We start from the raw sequence: 22,688 nt of genomic DNA on the forward strand, positions 1-22,688 counted from the left end.
TCTACAGTAGTATGTTAAAAGAATTTTGCTAACTAAATGAAACTGCGATAAATTTACTAGCACTCATCTGAGCAGCTAAAATCTACATATGATACAAATACAACCAAACAGAAATATAGATATCTATATTCAGCTGGTATAAATAAACACTAACCATTACATAATGATGTTGTTCAATTAGATTCAACTAAAATCCATTCCAAAGCCCATGCAACTGCTCGAAGTATTAATGCAGCTCTAACCATATACGGGAATCACTGTTTATATTGATGAATCTACTTGTCCAACAGTACACCCTGATACTGTAGCAGTATGGTGTCAAGGATAATGCATATAAGCTGCACCTTGTTGCAAATTAACACTTCAATCCTGGCTGAAATTGATCTTTATATTACACAACAGAAATCTTGAATATAATTAAAACATTAATAACTCAGTCGCTGACCTTGATTGTAATAAATTACACTTTGGAACTGCTGCTAGATTGATCATAAAACACTTTTACTTGTATAATTTCAGCTGTCATACCTCATGCATACTTTAGTTCCTTGAAACAACTCACAAATTGAAGATTTCTACATCCCACACTCCTTCAAACATGGGTGCGAGTATTTTGCATGTATACTTTTCATTTTACATATACTAATTACAATCTCTTCTTGATTCGGGTTCCAACAAAAATAGTGTATTGTGGTATCACAGTGCTGTGAATTGTGATATTTTGCACAAAAGATTTCACTGCATTGATGATATTGTCAGTGTGCTCTGTTTTAAGTTACCGTGTTAGAGATTTCACAGTGATAATGGCACAAAGTGATATCTTTGACTTTCACATGAAAATCAGTAACATGTACATTATACTCCCTGCTCTCAGTCAAATCCTTTTTAGTTTTGACTGGCAGGACATTCCTCTTATGTGGATTTTTATATTCAACCATGGAATAAAAGAACCTGTTATTAGTATTGGCAATTGAGACATTTTACTGAAGGAAAATTTTGACTAATCTGATTTACATGCGCAGTATTCTAAATTTGCAGATGAGGTTCATAAAGGAAGGGGAAAGGTACCTGTTGCTGACTACAAACTAGCAACATATTTGACTGAACATGATGTACAGCTACCTTTAAGAGGGGAGAACAATAGTCGTTCTTGTTACTCCTTTTGCATGTGTCCAGGTGGCCAGGTATGAAACCACAAGCCTCAGCATGCATCATTCATCCATTAACATGCCCCTGGAACTTATTTTCACTAGCTAAAAGGATTAAAACATCTGACAGTCCTTAATGGTTTCATGCTAGTTAACATGCAGGTGGTTCTGACCAGTACAAACCCATCAGAGCTTTGTATAAATGGCATGTCTTTCTCAACTCGCTCATCTAAATGGGCAAATGCAGCAATTGTTGTCACTGTTTCATCGAAGGACTTTAGTGCTTTCCAAAGTTACGGACATCTTGCTGGAGTTGCCTTTCAGGTAATTTCAGAGTTCTGGTTGATTATTGTAACATGGACTTGAATATCATTTTCTTCAACGTAGAGTACCATTTTGCTATCTTAAAATAATTTTCAGTTTTCATGGGCAATCCTAACACTAAATTGTTTCTTAAGCAAGCTGATATTTGATGTTTTAAGGAAGATGCTTGACAAACGTTGACGTTGCCTTCATCATATTCTTATTTCTTATTTAGACCTTTCATCACAAGCAAGTGGTGTTTTTATGAGGGCAGATAAATCTAGACATTAAGATGGATCTGGGATGTAAAATTTGTAACTTGACAGTCAAAAGCACATTGCCAGTTTTAGATTATAAGATCAACAACACATCACAACATTTAGGATTGATTAAGTGATCGGTGTATAATAATGCAAATCTAAGCTGCCTAAATGGGGAAAGCCAAATGTTTTGTAAAAGGAACTTGTTTGAGAAACAACACTTACCAAAGTTCATAGAAAAAAGCAAATATCAACCAGTGTTTCTTTGTGATTTGGGGATGTGGGGATGCAGGGACATGGGAATGAATTTTGGGGACAGAATTTTTTTCTGGATTTTGGGGATAATAGAGAGATGGCTATTAAAATTAATACTTTGTGTTTTTTAAATACAAATAAATTTAAAATACCAAAAATGACTTAAACAAACTAAAAGAAGCTGAAATTTTAAAAATGTGAACGTTTGTATATATCTACTAAAAGTATAAACATGATCTGATACAATCTCTCTCTGAAGCTGATTCAATTATGATGTTGGTGAATTCAATTCACCTGGTGTAAGTTTGTCTAGTCTCGTAGACATATTGAAGACATTATTTAACAAAAAAATAAGTTTGAATGGTTCAATGTACATCCTCCTGACTGCATAAGATAATGTTCTTTTCTTAACATTAGTGGGTAGCCTCCCACATTTTGGCACATTAACATTAATTTAACCTTCATCTAAAGCAAAGCTCCCAGTTGTCTTATAAAAAAACCTTTGATCACCAATAAGATGAGAGCACAAGTTTGATTTCCAGTCAACTAATCCATGAATTTCATTAATGGTTGTGTGTTTTATAACCTATTCCTTGCTTCTAACTAATGATGCTCTCCTATATATGTTCTTTCTTTTGTATAACAAAATGGATGCCGAGTGTCGATGTTTAAAATTGTTTGTTCTTTTGAAAATTTAATTGACTATTTTTTTGGGCTGTTCAGGATGCTCTGATGTTCCTAGAATGGTTAAGATATGCTTGAATGAATGAATGTATTTTAATGACGTTCATGAACGAGCGGTCTAAGGGGCCAAGAGACCCAAAGTTAATCCATTTTCACATTTCTTTTAGTGTTTGCTCTTCTATTATGAATCTTGATTAAGAAACCTATGATATTGTGAAGCCTTGTGTCCTCAAAAATCTCATTGAGACTGTTCACTTGCAAAATGTTTTCATACTAAGTACGAACATCCTCATACGCTGCACAATCTAGGATGAATTGTCGTTCAGTTTCAACCATCCCCTTGCTGCAAAAAATGTAAATTTGCTCTTTCAATTCTTTCTTGGGGATCATCCATGTACTCGTTTGGCATGATGAGACCTAGTCATCGACTAAGCAACTAAAATTTTAGCCTTTCCCTTATTTGTGGCCCTTAAATAAGCTTTTTCATCATGTTTCTATTAGGAATTCATGGTAGTGTTCACATGAGATAGGTAAATTGAGTTAAAGTAATAACTCACATAGTTATTACGAGTGTTAGGAATATTAAATATTTGTTAGGTTAGCTAGTAATATGTATAGACTTATTTTGTTGTACGAGAGTGTTTGTTTGAGTTGTCAAAACAACTCATAATTAGGGAATGGTTCCTATAATGTAGGAATCAGAACTCCCATAAGTGTGTAATGCATTGAACGATGGAATGGCAGAGTGAAATAACAAATTATTATTATGGTTATTCTTTTTCTGTCTGAAAATTTACATGGTATCAGAGCAAGGTAATCTGCGAGATTACACCTATGGTTCCTAGGGAAAATCTGGTGGCTTTCAAATCTTTTTTACCTCCTGTAAGCTGAATAAGTATAGCGTACTCTTGGGAAGCAAGCATATGGACAATGAGTTGTTGAAGAGCCTATTAAAGTAAAGTTTGGGAGCTCATTTGTTTATGCTTGGATTTGATATTTTGGAGATTTCTTTGCTGGTTGAACTTGTTCATCTATGGCTTTTTGAGGACTTAAACCCTTGCAATCTTCTATGTTGGTGAAAGATCCAATCTGGAAGATAATCTAGTGCTTTCATACAAAGATCACAGCTGGACTTAATTCTTGGTCGATATCTACAGTTTGCACAGAGATTATCCAAAGCAGATTTGAGAGAGGCAAATTTGATGGAGATTACAGAGTTTTATGGTATTTGAACCCCTTATTTGCTGGTTGTACAAGCAGTTTTGGGCAACTGGGATTGCTGGAAGGTGGTGTTGAGTTTTCAGGCAGTTTTCTTCGGTCTATTTGGGTGCCTAGGGTTTGATGATATTGTGATACTCACTCTACATCATTTGGAAAACAATCTTGGAGGTGGCATCTAGTTCTTTGTATGCCAATTTGCTGGGTTTTTCTGTTATTCACTATGTAATATATAATCAGCAAATGTGTATGTCTGATTTTGTATTGTAATGCTATTTCTCCATCTAAGTATCTTTGATTTTGATGATATATTGTACTTCATTTATATTTCAATACATTGTTATTTCAGTTCATTATTCTTGCTCTACTTTACATCTCCGTCTTCTTCTATTGAACATTGCAAATGAGAAATCTGAAAAAAAAAGAAAAAAGAAACTAGGGTATATGCTACATATACAAACAAAAAGGAGTCGATTCATCTTTGAATAACATGCTTTGCAATAAAGTTTATTATGTTGCAATCTTTGCTTCAGTTAAAGGCTTCCTTGAAGTGTGTGCTTGTTGTTAAAGAGTGGTCTAAATCTTCATATACCAAGACCAATGCAAAGGTTAACATGGTTGACTGGGTTTTTGCTCAGCACGACTTCTAGCTTCCAATGGAGACTATAGATGTAAGCTCATATTTCCATTCTATTTTCATTCATTTAACTAGTTTATCTATTATAATAATTTAATTCATTTATAATTTCATGTTCCTTACTTTTATAGTTCAAAGAACCTTTAATTGTCCTCCTTTGAGCTTTTGAGGAGAAAAGCCCATAATGGGTTATGTATATGTGAGCATGGAAAGGGCCACGGAGGCCATTGGATTTATCTATAGTGGTGTTGAGTATAAATATTGTCCCATATGAGATTATTGATTAACGATGTGTTGTGACCTATTTCACACATCGCTCCATTACGAATGGGGACCCCCAGTTGTTTCCTGTTTAGGGTTTTGTATTAGTATTGCAATTTCATAAGTCCGGTTCTTTGAGAGTCTGGAGTCTATATATATACGACTGCCATACATATTGCAGTCTATATTAATATTACTATTAAATTCTGCATAAGAACATTATCAGGCTTCATTTATTAAGTATACATATTAAACACATCCCCATCCAACCACCAAGAACAAAGATGTTACTGCCTGTAACTTAATAACAGTTGTGATCTGACCTGATCTGTTGTGATGTCACTGGAGGCTTTTGATTCCTTTCCTTTATATCTCTCAATGTGAGGGAGAGGTCACACCTCTTCATCATGTATGCCCTTTGGCAAGAGACACACCCTTTCACCATTAGCACCTTTTGAAAGAGTGCAACTCTTCATTATTTCTGCCCTTTGAAAGGGGCACAACCTTTCACAATTAGATCTGCACTTCTGATTCCCAAATTATCCCCCTCTCAAATGAGGTTCTCTTCTCCCATTTATATCTCATGTTTGAGGGAGTCACAACTTTTCATTCCATGTCTTTTGACCTTAATCAAATATTAGTTATATTTAATTATATTCTTTTATATTTTTTAATTTTACTATAATTTTATTCTTTTGCATTTTAATTTTATTATTATTATTTACCATTAAATTCTATTTCAAAGTGGGTACATTACAGATACAAAGTCTAATATACAAAGCTAGAAAGCAAATTTTCAGAAATTATATAATAAATGCCCACACAAGAGATGTCGCACTATTGTACAAATGGTGGATCTATTGCTCGAATAAACTTGAGACTCCATTCATTGCTATACAGCCACTGAGTGACAATTTTCTTTTACTATATTCAATGTTGTACTACAGCTGGCAGATTGGTTTGGCAATTAGTAATTGCAGTCGTAGGTCGGGAAATGCTGATGGTGATCGATTTGAATTGTTTATTGATGATGTTTACAAAGTGGTGGCTGGAATATGTAGTACAGTGGTTAGATATATCTTTATGGCAGCTAGAATATGTTGTACAGTAGCTGAGTAGACCCAATTGTAGCCAATGAAAGGGTTGTGCGATAGAAACAATGCCTTCAAACTCGTTCACAATCACCAATAACAAAATGTTGCTTGATTTACTTGCAAATATTGTTTCATTTGACTGGTCACAACTGAAATCTGCAATTAAATCTTAATAATCAGCACAAGTGTGATCCTCATATGGAATCACCTAACATGGACAAGGGTTTCTGTCCTCCAATCCAACAATGGAAAAGAGCGTTTTCAACCTCCAATTTTCCCACACCAAAGGGCTTTCATCCCCAAGTACTCAATCTAAAAATATAATTGATGACAACAAATGATGCAAATGACCAGTTCACCCTAAACTTTATTTTGCTTGCAAATACTCAATTGATTCAACTGAAACATTCAAAATAAATAACAATGATCAGCACAAGTGTGATCCTCAAATGGAATCACCTCAAGTAGACAAGAGAGTTTTGTCCTCTAATCCAACAATAGAAATCAAGAGATTTTCCATCCTTCAGATTTCCCACACCAAAGGGTTTTGTCCTCAAGTGCTCAACTTGAAAATGGAATTGATGCAACGGATGATGGAAATGACCAATTCACCTTCCTTTTATAAATTCATTTTGGGCTCTCAATTTGAATTTCCTTATCCCTTCCAAAGTGTTTAAAAACTCTTTTTTTTAAATAAAATAATAATATATTTAAGCTGCGCTTTTGAAATAAAGTGATTGAGCCCAACTTAAAGTATTACTGTTAGTGCTTCCTTAATTAAATTAGTTCGAAAGGGGGACATGACACAAGTTTAGTTTGGTTTTTTCACTTTGCAACAAAACCCCTAGAGAATTATTGTGCATTGTTTGAGTACTTGTAGATTTTGTTCATAGTCTAGAATATAGGGTTATTTTTATGTTAAATGGGAGTTTCCCCTTTCAATTTGAAGAGAGGTTTTAGCTCACATATTCTTCTATTTTGGATTGTCTTGCAAAAGACAAGAAACACTAACAATGTGGAGGGAGCATGCATTCAAGATAGGTGAGAGAAAGCATTGATGGCCTAGGTCTAGTAGCTCTCTCATCCTCATTAGTTACCTAGTCTTCTTAAGTTTCACTCAGTTCTTCTTCATTCTCAGGACTTAGTGACTTCAATCTAACGTACGTTCACAAAGGCAATGGCACCAGAGATGTTGACAGCAAAAAGATACACTACCATGTGACTTGATTGAGGATGTATAACCAAGTACCACGTACGTATGTAGAAGAAGTTAAAGAATAATTGTGTTATAGCATTAGGTAGCGTACAATACAAAGCTTTGTAAAGGGAATACCTGTTATATTAGTGCCCTCAGCCCTTCATTTTACTTGCTACTATAAGACCAAATGGTTGTCAGTGAAGACAAAATTTGTCAATCCAACCATTCATAAGTAAAAAGTGACTTAAACACAGCCAAAGCCAAAAATACAATAATAAACAGGATACTTATATTATTGATTAAAAACATACCGAACCACATAGATTATTCTCCAAGAATTAAACTAGGGCTGATATCATGTTTAACTAGTTCATTCAATCATTTGCCTTTATTATGGCAAACTTTGTCAACTAGATTGTAACTAGATAGAATATTGATTGCGTGACTATTTTGGAAATATCTATTATGTATCCATGCATTTGTAGTAAACTTCAGCAACTTGTCAGAAACAACTTAATGTCCCTTGTTTGTGGCCTTTCTAGTAATGTCCCCTTTTTTAGACATTCTAGGAGCATTCCACATTTCTAGAAAAAGTCTACTATTTTTGGAAAGTGTCAAACTTCATCAAGTTGGATATCTTGCGAACTTAAGGTTATGTTGGCATGGTCGGATTCATAATTGGCCAATTTTAGTCTTTTCCGCAACTTGTTAGTTGTGTGGAAATATAGTTAATTTATTTATAAAGTGACTCATGGTTCAAAAGTAATTAAAATAAGAGTCACTTTATAAAGAGATAAAATGTGATTTTTCTAGAAATTTATTAAATGGTTATAAAATATAGCTTCTAGAAAGATCCCAAAAAGGTTTTATAAAAGGAGGTTGAGAGAAATCATTTCCTCATTCTTGATATTTTGGTTATTTGATATTTTCTTGAATCCCAGTTGTGGAGGTTGAGCAGGTTTGTTCAACAGCAGTCCTAGGACGAAAACCCAAGGGTAAAGATTGGTTTTGGAAGTGAAAGAACTTCCTTAGCCAATACAGTGTGATTCATTCAGAGTCCTGGTTTGTTTTGAAAGGATACAATTTTTCAGATTAATTGGTGTAAGCAGAGTTATATATATTTCCAATATTATTTTATTAGTAGGAGTTTCAGAAAGTACAATTAACAAATTTATTGAAGCTTATAGGCAAAAATAATTTTATGTGGATAGTTAGATTTGTATACCAATCATACCAGCCACCAACTCCATTAGAATTCTATTCAGTAAAATTATTGGCCACTGCCTACAAGGACACCTAGGAGAGTTTGAAATATATATATATATATAGATAGATATATATATATAAACTAAGTCACCAGGTTCGGCCGAATTTCATCCTTGAAGTTCGAAATTCGCCGAACTTAAAACATGCAAAACAAATCATTGAAATTCGTTGAAGTTCGATTGATCAAAAAAGTGATTTTCTTTTCTGCTAATATTTTTTAAATCACAATTTAGGGTTTCTCCCGGTTATTTTTTTATAAATGAGAGGCCAACGTTTGTTGAAACACATCTTCAGTCTGCCCGTTGTCGCGAGTCTTCAGGCCGCGTGAATCTTCAGTCCGCCGTGAGTTGCGGTAGTCGCAGCCCGCAGGAGAAGTCGTTGGAGAAGTAGTCGCGGACCCGTGGTAGTCGCAGCCTGCAAGAGAAGTTCGTCTGCAATTTTTGCCTGCCATTTTTGCAATTACTATTTAGGCAATTTTATAGATATATTACATGTATTTATTAAAAAAAATTTAAAATTACATATGGTGTATTTAATTCAAATTTTATACATTTTGAATATTTTCCTCATCGAACTTCATTCGAATTTCAAAGCTGTCAAACTTCAAATTCGAATTCGAACCTGGTGACTTAGTATATATATATAAAATGCAAATCAAGAGAAGTTGCCATAAATGGAATTATTATTAGCTGCTCTTATTGGGTGAGCTGCCATCTTTTGGAAGGAATAAGGAGGTAAAAATAGCTGCAGATCAGTCCACCATTGTCACTGTTACGAGTGTAAATCAATTTCCGCTGTTAAAATATTAAGTTTGATCAAGGTTACTGCTCCATTCTCTTGAACCTGCTGATCACTACACTCAGAAACATTATACCAACATCTTCTATATCAGCTAAGAGGTCAGACATTATTAATTAAGGATTGTGTATTTGAATATTTGCTTCAGCTACTTGTATGACTGTTGGTAAATAGATTTGTCACAACAGATTTCAAAGTGACTCACACAACAGGCAGTGACAAATGTGACAACACTTGGAGAGATTGGATATGAGATTGCAATCTTCCTTTGTGTTTGAGAGGAAAACCTCCCTCGTATGATGGGGGTTTTTGGGGTTTTTGTGTACTTCTAACCTGAAAGTACGTAAAGGAGAAAAGACAAAACTAAAGAAAGCTAAATAACAGAAACCCTAGTGGCAAGCATAGGAACACCAAATAGGACCACAACTAATAACAGATTACAAGGGGGATTTATCACCAAAAATGTTTTAGATTCGCAATAACAATGAAAGAAAGATAACAAACCTCAACATATGAGGAGATAAGTTACTTTGACACATTCAAATCAAGACAACAAGAAATAATTGTGTTTCATTACATCAATTGCTTAGATTATCAATGGTTTGCATAAAACAAAAAGGGATTACCAATTTAACATACAAAAAATTAGCAATAATAACACAAGAATACATTTAGAACATAACTAAAATGAGTTCTTCATTATCTTTTTGAAATTATACAATTCAAAAAATCCATCTATACATAGTGTAAAGTCAAAAGTCATCAAAAATTTCTCTAAAAATCTCTCCAGAGTGTCCCCTCCATGAAAAGCCTCACTAACATTCTAAATAGCCTTGTATTTATAGGCTTTCCCTAATAACTAACTAGTAACCACCTAGTAACCTAGGTAACTATGTAATGTCCCCAATTTTAATAAAGTGACTTAATTAAGTTAATTAATTAAGTGGTCCTAAATTTTAAATAATATCATAAGGACTTATTTAATTAATTTATTTAATTATTAAATAAAGGGGCCCAAATTAATAAAATAATAAACTTTTGGTGTCAGCCATTTGTAACCCTTCGGGAAACTTCCCAGAGCCCATTTATAAGGCCGAGTTTGGCATAGTTGTGGGTATGGTGAATTTGATGTTTTCTTTGTGTTTGCAAATTCCAATCGGAGTTTCGTTCTGTTGCAGTTTCAGAGGTGCAAGATCCTCCCTATTCTGTATTTGCAGTTTTGGTGGGAGTACCTCCTCACCCTATTCTGCCGGTGGTTCAAATCTGTAATGCCTTCATTTAAAGATACATTTGTAATCGAGTTCTAGATGAAATACATGTCCCCAAACTTGTTTTGTGCACTAAAACTAATATAAATATATATATCCGAAGAGTATATTGTGTGTAACTCTGTTGCATAATTTGAGTAGTAACTTTCGATGGTTGGCAAATTACACAAGGCTCAAGAAATAATTATCCTGCCGAAGGTGTAGATCCACCGAGAGTGAAACCTACCAAAGGTGTAGTACGCCAAGAGTGTAATCTTGGCGACAGTGAAAACTTGCCGAAGGTGTAGTTCCACCGAGAGTGAAACCCGCCGAAGGTGTAGTTCCGCCGAGAGTGAAACCCGCCGAAGGTGTAGTACGCCGAGAGTGTAATCCAGTTTGCTGAGAGTGTAATCCTGTCGAAGGTGTAGTTCCGTCGAGAGTGAAACCCGCCGAAGGTGTAGTATGCCAAGAGTATAATCCAGTACGCCGAGAGTGAAAACCTGTCAAAGGTGAAATTTGGGTACTGTGCGGTTGGGTACATTATAAACTACCTTTGCATTTTGAGAAAAATAAAATAAGCTTTATTTTAGTTAGAAATCTTCTAACTTTTGGCTAAAAAAAGCTTATTTTCTAACTTGATTACAAACATGTAACACAAGTCACTTTTACAAAAGAACTTAGAAACGGATCAGTAATTTTCAAGTTATGGGTTACATTGAGGTGCTTCTCCATCTTCGTCTGCTTCATTTATCCTTGGTTACTATCTCATCACATAGCCAATTAAGAACGCAGATCTTTTATCATTCTATTGAAATGAACAAATTGTCCCAAGGTTCTCTATAGGGATGAAAAAGCTTAGGTGTTGTGACATATTCATAGATTGGAACATCAAACATTGACATAAAGAATATTCATCCACGATTAAGGATACTACATTCATCCAAAAATGTAAGCCCACATGATTTCCCTAGGTACAAGGGCAACAACACATAATAATACATTTACAAAAACAATGTGGAAATTTTTTATCATCAAATGAAAGTATTGTTATTCAATGTTCACTAGCTCTGAATGACAATATGCAATGAAAACACCAACAAACGTGACACCATTTGGCTTTGCAATAGAGTTCTTGTTACAATATGAGAATCTGGAGAGTTACTCTTGTTGGCAAATGTTGTCATTGATGTCAACTAGGTCACGAGCAGAAGAGAAGAGTTGCAGACTAGTTGTAGAGGTCATTCTAGTCTGAATACATGTGTTTCAGATTTGAATGGATGCCCTAAATATGCCTCATCATTTGATGAATCCATCATGTCTAGTTCATGCAAGTTGCAAAGTGGAAAATGTTGAAATCCCTCTAGTTGGCAGTTTTTCGCCATTTTTCGACGGTCACCGCCAAAGGTAGTAAACCGCCTGCAAAATGGAGATGAATGCTAAGTGTTTTCGCTGGGTTGCGGTTCAAACCTTCCAGTTGACTCGACCCATTGCGAAACCGCGAAAGGCTTGAGGCTTTCACGGAGATGATTGCCAGAATGTTTTTTTGTCGCTAGAGATTTAGCTAATGCGGCTCCCCCGCTATCCCGTGGCAAGTTGGACGGCAATGAAAAGACCCTACGGGGTAACATAAATGCATAGCAAATGGTGTCCCCCGCTATCATGCGATGAGAAAAAACTTAAGGAAGTTGGGCCTACGGAGTAAGAAAATCAAAGATAAAGGCGTCCCGCCAGCCTGCAAGGGTAAGAAGGCCAAAGAGAAAGTTGTGTGGGATAGAAAACTTAAAAGGGAAATGATGTCCCCCGCTATCCCGCAACGTGGAAAAGTGAAATGCGTTGGTCGCGCGGGGTAAGTAAGAACAAAGAAAATGAAGCATCTCGCTATCCCACACCATGTAAGATGGAAGTGTGATGGTTTTGCCGGGTAACACAGGTGTAAAGAAAGAGGTGGATCCCACTATTCCACGACGTAGAAGACTGAAGACCAAAGGCACTGTGAGGTAACAACCACAGTGTTAATAATAGAATATTAAAATATGATAATTTTAGTATTAATGCTCATTCAGTGTATATTCTATTTTAGACAGATCGTCTTCGATCTTCTCAGCAGTTTCTTATTAGAAACTTGCTATTCTTGTAAATAGTTTTGTATTATTTATGAGCGTCTTGCTCATTCTGATTAATCAATCAATTCTTTGAAATCCATTGCGTGTTTCGCACTGTTTATGGTATCAGAGCAGTAGTGATCTGGAGCGAATTTTCGTGTGAGGACCTGTAATACACATTTTCGTGTGAGGGCCTATAATTCGCGTGTTTTTTTGTGTGGGGGCTATCGCCTGGTTTTTCTGTGCGTTCGACCTGTTTTGTTTGTGTGCCCGCACTTTAACTCCCGCGCGAGCTGCAGGGTTGTCGCGTTTTTTCGCAACCTGTGTTCGCACGTCTGCAGGGTCGTCTGCAACCTCGGTTCGTGGTTCGTGATCTGTTCCCGACGCCGCGACCTGTTCCCGGCGTCATCCACCCGCAACCTGTTCCCGTGAGCTCTTCCCGCGACCTGCAACAGACTTGTTCCCAGCGCTGTTCGGCGACCTGCAACCCGCGCGATCTGCGACCTGTTCGCATTGTTCGGCTCTGTGCACGTCTGCAGGCGTCGTCACCTCCAGCGGCGCCACCTGCAACAGCGTCGCCATCTGCAACTCCCTCTAGCGTTTCTCTCTGCAAACAATGGCGCCGACCTCTGCAATCTTCGATTGAGGTGTTTACCTCTAGTTTTTATCGAAGTTCAGTTTTTTTTTTGCAGATTCGTGGTGGGTTTTTCAAACCCTAATTTGGGTTGTTGTCCATTTTTTCTGGGTGCCTCGATTTTCGTGCCTCAATTTTCGAGCCCGCGGATCCCCATTCTGACAGGAGAATCCTTCTGGGTTTTTTGCACGCATTTCTGGGCTGTCTTTGGATTTTTCTGGGTCAACCAGGAATTTTTTCTTGGGAAACGTGCAAATGGCTTCTCTCACCAATCTGATGTTAGAAGGCAGTCAACGCTTTAATGGTCACAACTACAACATCTGGAAACAACGTATGTTGACCATTTTTGAATATAGGCGTCTTGACCAGCTTGTTTTGGGCAAAGAGCTCAGTCCTGGTACACCTGGTGCAGATCAAGATAAGTTTGATGAACGCAATCGGGAGGCAGTCATGCTTCTCAAACTCTCAGTAACTGATGATCAGTTACCGCAGATTCCTTCCGGCAAGACAGCTTCTGACATCTGGAAGCATCTGAAGGAATTGCATGAGACATCCGACAAGAGCCGAGCATTCTTTCTGAAGAATCAGTTGTTCTCCATTATGATGGATGAACGTATGTCCTTACAAGAGCACCTCACGAGGATTAAGGACATTCGAGATCAACTCGAAGCTATTGGTCGGACTATGGAGGAAGAAGACATGGTTGTAATCACTTTAAAAAGTCTTCCGAAAACGTATGAACACTTCATTGAAACCCTCAATATTACTTCCACTAATGTTGATCTGAAGTTTTCAGAACTGTGCACCAAACTTCTACAGCAGGATCGCTGGAAACAGCAATTTGGTAGTGGTACTACATCAACCTCCTTGGAAAATGCCTTCACAGCTCAATCCTTTCAGAAGGATAAAGGCAAATTTCAGTCCTCTCAGTCTTCTCAGCAGAAAGGCTCTTCTCAGACACAGGATGGAGCTAAGAAGAAAAATGTGCAGTGCAATTACTGTCACAAGTACGGCCATATGAAGAAAGATTGCCGTCAGAGGCTCGCTTCTGAACAAAAGAAGCAGGGAGGGTCACACCAGAAGGCGCATGTTGCGGAACATTCCGAGCAGAAGGAGTCCGCCTTTTATGCTTTTATGGCTAAGAGGTCTTCAGATCATGCCAGGTCTTCTGCTTGGTACATCGACTCTGGTGCATCACGTCACTTTTCTCATCGGCGTGACTGGTTTACAGACTTCTCACCTTTCAGTGATTCCGTTGTATTTGGCGGAGGTGAGGAGTATACAGTTGTTGGCAGAGGCACTGTTCAGATACAGTCTGGTGGAAGGACTCTCCTTTTTCTGAATGTGTATTATGTTCCTGGAATGGAACTTAATCTGCTCTCTGTCAGCCAGATTATGAGGAATTCTCCTCAACTAGATGTGGTGTTCAGTGCTCACAAGTGCTCCATCATTGATCGGGAGACTCGTCTTACTGTTGCTGTTGGTCTAGAGGATCATGGCCTATATAGGCTCCTTGACACTGGTGATTCTCCTGAAGTGGCTCTGGCAGCTCGTGTTTCTCCTCTTAGCACTTTGTGGCATCAGAGATATGGACATCTCAACATTCAGTATCTCTCTCAGCTGTCTCGGGAGGGACTTGTTTCAGGGTTACCTGATATTCAGACTCAGCATCTTGGAGTATGTGGCGCCTGTCAAGCTGGCAAACAGCATCGGACTTCATTCCCCCATGGAAAGTCTTGGCGTGCATCTAAGGTACTTCAATTACTTCATGCTGATATTTGTGGTCCTATGAATACATCTTCTGTTACTGGTTGCAAATATTTTTTGCTTATTGTAGATGATTTTAGTAGAAAGATATGGGTGTACTTTCTTAAACATAAATCAGATGTATTTAGTATCTTTCAGAAGTTTAAGTCCTTTGTTGAAAAAGAGTCTGGACATAGTATCATTACTCTTAGGACAGATAACGGGGGGGAATTTTGTTCTTCTGCATTCTCCAACTTCTGTGATACCCATGGCATCAAACGCCAGTTGACTACACCCTACACTCCTCAGCAAAACAGTGTTGTCGAGCGTCGCAATCGTACGGTTGTTGAGATGGCTCTGTTTAGTTAATACGTGTACCCCCGCCATCCCGCGGCGACAAAGAATGGAGAAAAGGTGACTGCGGGGAAAGAAAAGACTAAGATGGGTGAATAATCCCGCCATCCCGTAGGTATGCGTCGCGATAGGGTTTAAGGTCGTTGTGACCTTTTGAGATGATTCTGTTGACACGTTGGCAGCCCAATAGACACAGAGGTCCACGATTCAGTTGACTGACGTTGACTAAGTGACTTGGACGACGGTTTTGAAGACATGTGGCATCCAGGTCTATAGAATGGTGTATTTGATATGCAGATGTCGGTGATGATGCTCTTAAATGAGGTAGTTGTCTATCTCATCAGACCAAGTCGAGAGAGGATGAAGAAAGCATTGATAGCGACCAAATTGCAGACTGTTTTTGTGGCTCGAGGATGGATATCAGATCTCATTGTAGATGAAGATTACTAAACTTAGTAATCGGTACACAGAGAATGATCTGAAGACAGAAAGGATGCATTTAATACAGGCGGCCAATTTGAGAACATTTTTCAGGACAGAGAATAAAATCTTCTATGGTGAAAATCTCCAAGATTACAAAACTGAATAAAATATTTGATTCTTGGAGGGAAAATTATTGATGTACAAAGCTGATCTAATCGAGAAGGAGTTTATGAGATTTTGACAAGGGTAGTTGAGTTGAGCTGTAAAAGATCGTGGTGTCTGCTGAATCAAATGTGGAGAAGTGCATTCAGATAATAAGTTGTAGAGCAGAGAAGTGTAGTGAATAGAGTAGATAAAGTAGAGAGAGTGTGTGAAGAAGAAACAGAGAAATCAGCTAAGAAAAGAAAAACAAAAAGCAAAGAGCAACATAGGAGAAAAGATAATCAAGCAGAGGTCAAAGACAAATCAGAGGAAGAAGGTTGAAGGCAGAAAACATATATCAGAGAGGCAAAATCAATAAGTGTGTTTCTCTCAAACTGTAACGATTACAAAATCCATTTTTAACAAGGCATTCCATTGTATCAAAGTATATTATTGAGTCATTGTAATTCTTTGAGTGGGTGCTCAAAGCAGGGGTTGGTGCCCATAAACTTATTGTAAACAGTGATTTCCTTGTGAGGCTGGATTGGAGTAGTAGACTCCAGCAGCTATTCTCACTGAGGTTTTTCTCACATTGGGTTTTCCTCATAAATTATTGTGTTATGTGATTTGTTCGTGTGTGCTTTTAATTTATCTGCATCTTTAGCCTTTGCACACTTGAGTTTAATTTTTTTTTTAAGATACACTGATTCATCCTCAGTCCCCCACCCCTTCCCCCTCTCAATGTCCTATTGTGTTCCTTCAACTCTATAATATACTTTTTACTACACCCTTCACCTACACAATTTCTTCAAGAATTCTTTGAAAACATTTAGCATTTCCAATTATTTTCCAGTCCTCTGGAATGTCATGCCAGATTTGTGCTGTGAACTTACAAAATATTAATAAAATTCTCAAAATCTTTTTGGGCTTTGCTCCTCTCTTCAGCTTCATTCCAGAATATTTTTAATTTTTTAATTTTGTTAAGAAATGAAAATTTTATCACCATCTTACTATGACTGTGATCTGCAACTTCAATAGAAATCCAAATGCCTCAAAAAATCTTAACACCTGATTGCCATTGCTGGTTTCTCCCTATTTTTCATGCTTAAAGCATGCTGACATTAGTTAGGGATTTCAGCTTTATAGCTGCAAATTGCATTTTCTTGATATTTTCTTAAACTTTTCAACAAATTCATTTTTCTGCATTTTTCTGCACTCAAGGAATCCCACGAAGCTTCACTTGATTCAGTGCAATCTGTCTGACAACTCCATGTTCTTGCTTATGCTTGCACATAATAGTTAGTTATAGATCCCATCTTCTTCACTAATGGTCAAAATGAGTTTCATAAGCTGTAAAAAACTGAGCAAGGTAACCTTCCTTCTCTAATGCTAAAAAATGACAAGATTAGAATGTTGGAAAAGTTGAGCATATGAGCATCTCTTCACTAATGCTAAAAAATGAGAAGGTTAGAAAATTAGGAATTTTGAGCATGTGAACATGAGAGGCTAGTGTTAGGAATTTTGAGCATGTGAGCATGAGAGGTTAGAAAGTTACAAATTTTGAGCATTTGAGCATGAGAGGTTAGAAAGTTAGGGATTTTGTTTTGAGCATATGAGCTTGAGAGGTTAGAGAGTAAGGAATTTTGAGCATGTGAGCATGAGAGGTTAGAAATTTAGGAATTTCAAGCATTTGAACATAAGGAAAAAGTGTGCAAATAAAGCCCAAATTCTAACCTAGTTTTGGCAACTTTACAACCCCTACATCTGGTTGTTTAGTCCCTTTGATCGATCTAACTTTCTTTTGGTTGGCAAGCCCTCTGACTTGCTCAAAAAAATCTTAATTGAATGAAAAAGTTGTGCTCTAAAAAAAAAATTAATTAACCTCGTGTACCAATTAACAAACTTTTTTGATAAACTCCGAAGCCGCAAGAGAGAAATAGCCATAACTTTTGATTGGAACAATGCTTCATCACAAAAAAATTCCAGGTTGATGAAAGTGCCATTACAATTAAAACCCAAAAATATAATTCCATTTTGAGTGAGTAAAACCTCTGATTAAATCGTTTCCATAGTTTGGCTAACAAAAATTTAATCTTTTATATCTCTGAAACCAAGGAGGTGGGTTGACCCGAAAACTAGCCACATTGTCAAAAATGATTCCAGAAATATCCCTGCTAAACCATTTTACTCCAGCTGCTATGGAACTTAAGAATTAATTGTCTGTAAATTAGTCATCAAAAAATCAAAAGTTTAATATCTCCTTACTGGCCTAAAAACTTGCCATACTGGTTGAAATATTACTATGAATGCTTTCATAAAAGGATTTTGCACCATCTTTGATAGATTTTCAAATTTAATTATTTTCATAATTTGTTGCATCATCATGGTTGCTCCCAAGATCTCAACTGAAACTTGCGACGGCTCTTCTTCGAATGGGCATGCCTTTCAACACAAATCTAGACACCTATAACACTCCAAAGATGATGGCGAGCATATAACACTTGGCACTATCAATTCACAACTAGAATTGACTCGATAAAGGTTTTAGTGCTTGACAATGCTTATTATTTTGACACAAAAAGTTTAAATTTTGCTAACAATGACAAAAGTTTGTTAAAATATCTAAGCATTATTTCATGTCTTCAAACTGTTTGTGTGAATGTCTATGATCATACATGAAGGTTGCAGCTGATCCACATTGTAGAAACTTGGAAATAATGTTATCTGTTCTATCAAATGTTTGTAAAAATGCTTGTGAGTGAAAAAGGTGATTTGAACGTTCAAATCAGACTTCAGCTCAAGCATCTTAATTCAAGCAATTCAACAATCTTGTTAGCAGCAGTTTGAAGCACAAGAATCCACTCTATTATATATGAATTCTTGATTTGTTTCAGCAAACTGAGTTGTATCAGCATCGGGAACTATGTGTTAATTTATCCAGGCATTGATGAGATCAGCCTTTCCATGTTATTCTTGAAATTTGAGTGATCATTCAAGTTTGAAAGGGTTGCATAGCAACTATTTATCATAATGGTAGTTACAGCTGTTTATAATTAATAAATTTTGTAAATTCTAAAGTTCGACCAAGTGCTTGACGAAATGTCTGTGTGCAAAAATTGAAACAATTCAATCTTTGTTGAAATTCCTTGGTAGGGACATTACAAACAGTGAACATTTATAGGATTATTAAATATGAATATTCTAGGGTAGGCTCTCACAAGGATAATTGTTTAATTCTTGAAGCATATCAAGCTTTATCATTTTTTATTTTTTTTCTTATTTTACCTTTGGAATAAAGAGAGAGAGCAAACATGATAGTAATCTCATGGTTCAGTTTCTAGAAAAAGGAAACAAAAAAAACAGAAATTTCTGTATCACCAAAATCCAGGCTTTTATAGACTGCCATTAAAAGACAATGTCATTACTTGCTGTATCTTGTAGTAATATTATTTATGCTTCTAAAACCTTTACAGAGAGAGTTTGAGAAGGAAGCTGCAGTTATGGGGGGAGGCAATTTTGTTGTCCCGGCACAGACAGTACCAAACTTCCTTGAAAGCAAGCTGTCAGGTATGTATGACTTGTTTCCTTGCTCACATCTGTCTGAGCAATTAATTTATGGCTCTTCCATATTTCGGCATCTGTGATAATACAGTTGTGTTACTGACACTGCAAAGCCACTTTTTCTTTTAGATGTTTCTCTTCCACCTTCAAGTTATCGGTTGGGAGTTAAAGCAGCTCCCTTGCATCAACTGTTTCCATCAAATATAACCCATGCATTGAAACAGTCTCTCATAAGTTTTGAGAAAGAGGTGCAACAACTCTTTCTTCTTCGGTTATCTGTACAGCGTATTCTTTCTCTTCATGTTAATATTTGATGCAAGACTTCTCGTGAATTTGTTATTAACTTTTTGCCCAAATATGTCAATGTCACAGCTTCCAGGTTTCATATCAAAGGAAGCACTTCTACATGGAGTAGAGGTATACCTCCTTTACTTAACAAAAGATGTTAGATTTATTCTGTGTAATAGAAAATTTAGACTTACAAATGTTTTTAAGCTGATATGTGAGGTTTTAGTTGGTTAGGATGTAATCTATGAGCATGGTTGCGTTGCCTATAGTTATACAGTATTGTAGATATTATTTTATTTCCAGTAACATTTTTTTTTATTTCAGACACGGACAAGTGCACCGGTAAAAATTCCTCGTGATATGACTAGTTATGAGAGTCTGTCAATGCGTGGATTGTATCCCATTGGAGAAGGTGCAGGGTATGCTGGTGGAATTGTGAGTGCTGCAGTCGATGGCTTGTGTGCAGGATTTGCACTTGCAAAACAACTCAACTTATATAAAGGCAGCTTGCTGGAGTCGATTTTAGACAAGTCTCAAAGAGACACAGGAAATGGCAGATACTGAGAGTCAGAACATCCATATTTCATATTTTAAAGTTTTCAGTCCATTCTTGTATTCAATACCTACCATGTTCTTTTTTTCCACCTTAATAACTAGCCTGCAGTATTATCATTCAACTTCTCTGGATCCGGGCTTAAGAATGGACTCTCTTCCATAGCTTTTATGCAACTGTTAGTTTTTCAGATCTGCAATCTTCTGTTTCTCTACCACCCCAATAGCTGCCTCCACCACCATGGCCGATGAGGAAGATCTGCCTCCCATAAAACTGTGTCTTAAAGAAGCTATCGTGGAGACAGTTTCCCACTGCCTCGACATATCAAAGTGCACCAAAAACAAGTCGTCCTTAAGCATTAATTTCAGCCATTGGTAATTAATTCTTCTACATCATTGGTCATGAGTTATTTAAAGAGCCATACGTAAATGATGATAAGGAAAAGGGCATTTAATAAAAGCCTTGTTTCACTATCTCAAGAGCATACCAGTTAGCAGGCCATTGCCTAGATCGAGAAGCTGGATTAAAAAACGAATATCGGAAAGTAACATGCAAGCTTCCAAATAATAAGAGGGTGTCAGGAATGTTGGGTAGGTTAAATTTTTTATAAGATTCAAATTTCTCAAATTTTGTAATATACAGGTTTTGACTTAAAGAAAATCTTTTGGACATCACTCAAAAAGTTGTTTCACTCTCACAGGTTTCATTGGACATTTCACAAATGCTATATAAGGCTGATAGCTATTTTTGACTTGTACCATAAAGTTTTTATGAATTCTAGAGAAAAATCTAAACATCATCATCATATAACTCTAATGTGAAGGAAGTGAAGGGAAAAACTGCTTTAAAATGGATTACATAAATAATACACACACAGCTTCGGTGTTTCTATGATACATTAACAACAGTTACGGGAACTTTTAAGAAAATTGATAAGGTCTGACCCAAGTTGTCTATAATACATTTTGTTGGAAAATTTCAATAGTGGATACATAAATTCATCAATAATAATCAAATTAAAGTTGAATTTATTTATACTTTTAATGATTAGTATTGGCTTTATTCGTACATAATGTTAAGAAATACACTTTTTCTATTTCAATAATGCAAACAAAGGTAACCTTTTTTACTATTTGACCGTTGAACCGAATGATACTAAAGCAAATTGTAACATTTATAAGAATACTTACATATTATGACTATAAATACATTCATAATAATACAAATAGTCCTCTTGAATTATGTACAACACAATCACATCTTGTTTGAAGCATGGTGGAAGATATTTACCATTAGGCATGTTCAAATTTATATAAATCACAACATAAGCATCATAGACATTCAGTTTATTAGTTATTTCTATTTTTTCTAGAAATTTGTGGAACACATCTAACACTTTTTTGTTTTAGTAGTCATGGACATGCATTAAAGTTGCTCTTTAAACATATAATTAACAATATGATGATTGGTGGTGTGGATAAGGATAAATATTGCATTGTTACATAGTGAATGTTTACCTCGTATAGTTTTAAAAAATAAGAAATATTAAAAAAAAAATGACTTATAATTATCAAAATAATCAAATATAGCCAATGCCTAATTTCATCATATGATTTCAAATTGTTGAATGATTCATGTGACGCACCATGTAAAGTTTGAGCATATGTCCATTTATGAAATGATATAGGCTTTATTACTTAAAGGGTTCAAAAGAAATACCCTACGATGAGGAAAATTGACTAAATACATAACAGATTATAACATGATTTACAAAAATTGGATCAAAGATTACTTGAACTCATGATACCAATTTGACTCTCTTTTTTATTTGAAAATATGCATTAAAATTCAATAGAATATATAATGTGATCCTATGATTTCTTTTGAAGAGATGTTTTGAAGGAGATTTGAAACATTAGAATAAAAAATATTAAATAATAATATTTGAATCTATGATATTGTATGTGATTTTGAAAATTCAAAATAATTATTAATAAATAGTTGTATTATTGTATATCACATTGATGTCAATGCTTTAAAGAAAATTTTAGTTGTATCATATAATTATAAAATGTATATCAAATATATCATTGATGAATGGAGATGGCTAATTTTATAAATGAAGATAAATTATCTATAAAATATTGTACCAAAAAAGTTACAATTACAATTTAATGTTATATATGCATATATAATTCTCCTATATTATATTTGGACACACACATGTACACGAATCCATATACACATGCACCTATCCTCTAAAAATAGAGAAAACATTTATTGTAGTAAAGTTTTAAATACCATTATAATAAATAAAAAAATGTAATGTAATAATCTTTTTGTAATGTTTTTTGGACACACATGTATACACATGCACATGAATCTAGACAGCCCAATAGATACACATACATGTGTATATAAAAAAATTATAATTATAATTTAGTTAAATTATGTGCATACATAATCTTCTTGTCTTGTTTTTGGATACACTCATGTATATGGATACATAGCATGCAC

General features: G+C 35.8%; 1 protein-coding gene across 1 annotated transcript in view; it reads left to right on the top strand.

The window, feature by feature from the left end:
- The window catches only part of LOC131047880 (uncharacterized), a 185,501-nt gene extending 164,541 nt beyond the window's left edge, over positions 1-20,960 (top strand). Inside the window, exons 8-13 of the mRNA XM_057981688.2 lie at positions 1,023-1,184; positions 1,311-1,472; positions 19,243-19,336; positions 19,460-19,578; positions 19,703-19,747; positions 19,943-20,960. Of these exons, the coding sequence (XP_057837671.2) occupies positions 1,023-1,184; positions 1,311-1,472; positions 19,243-19,336; positions 19,460-19,578; positions 19,703-19,747; positions 19,943-20,182 (822 nt within the window). The 3' untranslated portion in view covers positions 20,183-20,960. The remainder of the gene's footprint in view (positions 1-1,022; positions 1,185-1,310; positions 1,473-19,242; positions 19,337-19,459; positions 19,579-19,702; positions 19,748-19,942) is intronic.
- The last annotated feature ends 1,728 nt before the right edge of the window (positions 20,961-22,688 follow it).

The sequence above is a fragment of the Cryptomeria japonica genome, chromosome 3, assembly GCF_030272615.1.
Source record: "Cryptomeria japonica chromosome 3, Sugi_1.0, whole genome shotgun sequence".
Taxonomy (NCBI): Eukaryota; Viridiplantae; Streptophyta; class Pinopsida; order Cupressales; family Cupressaceae; genus Cryptomeria; species Cryptomeria japonica.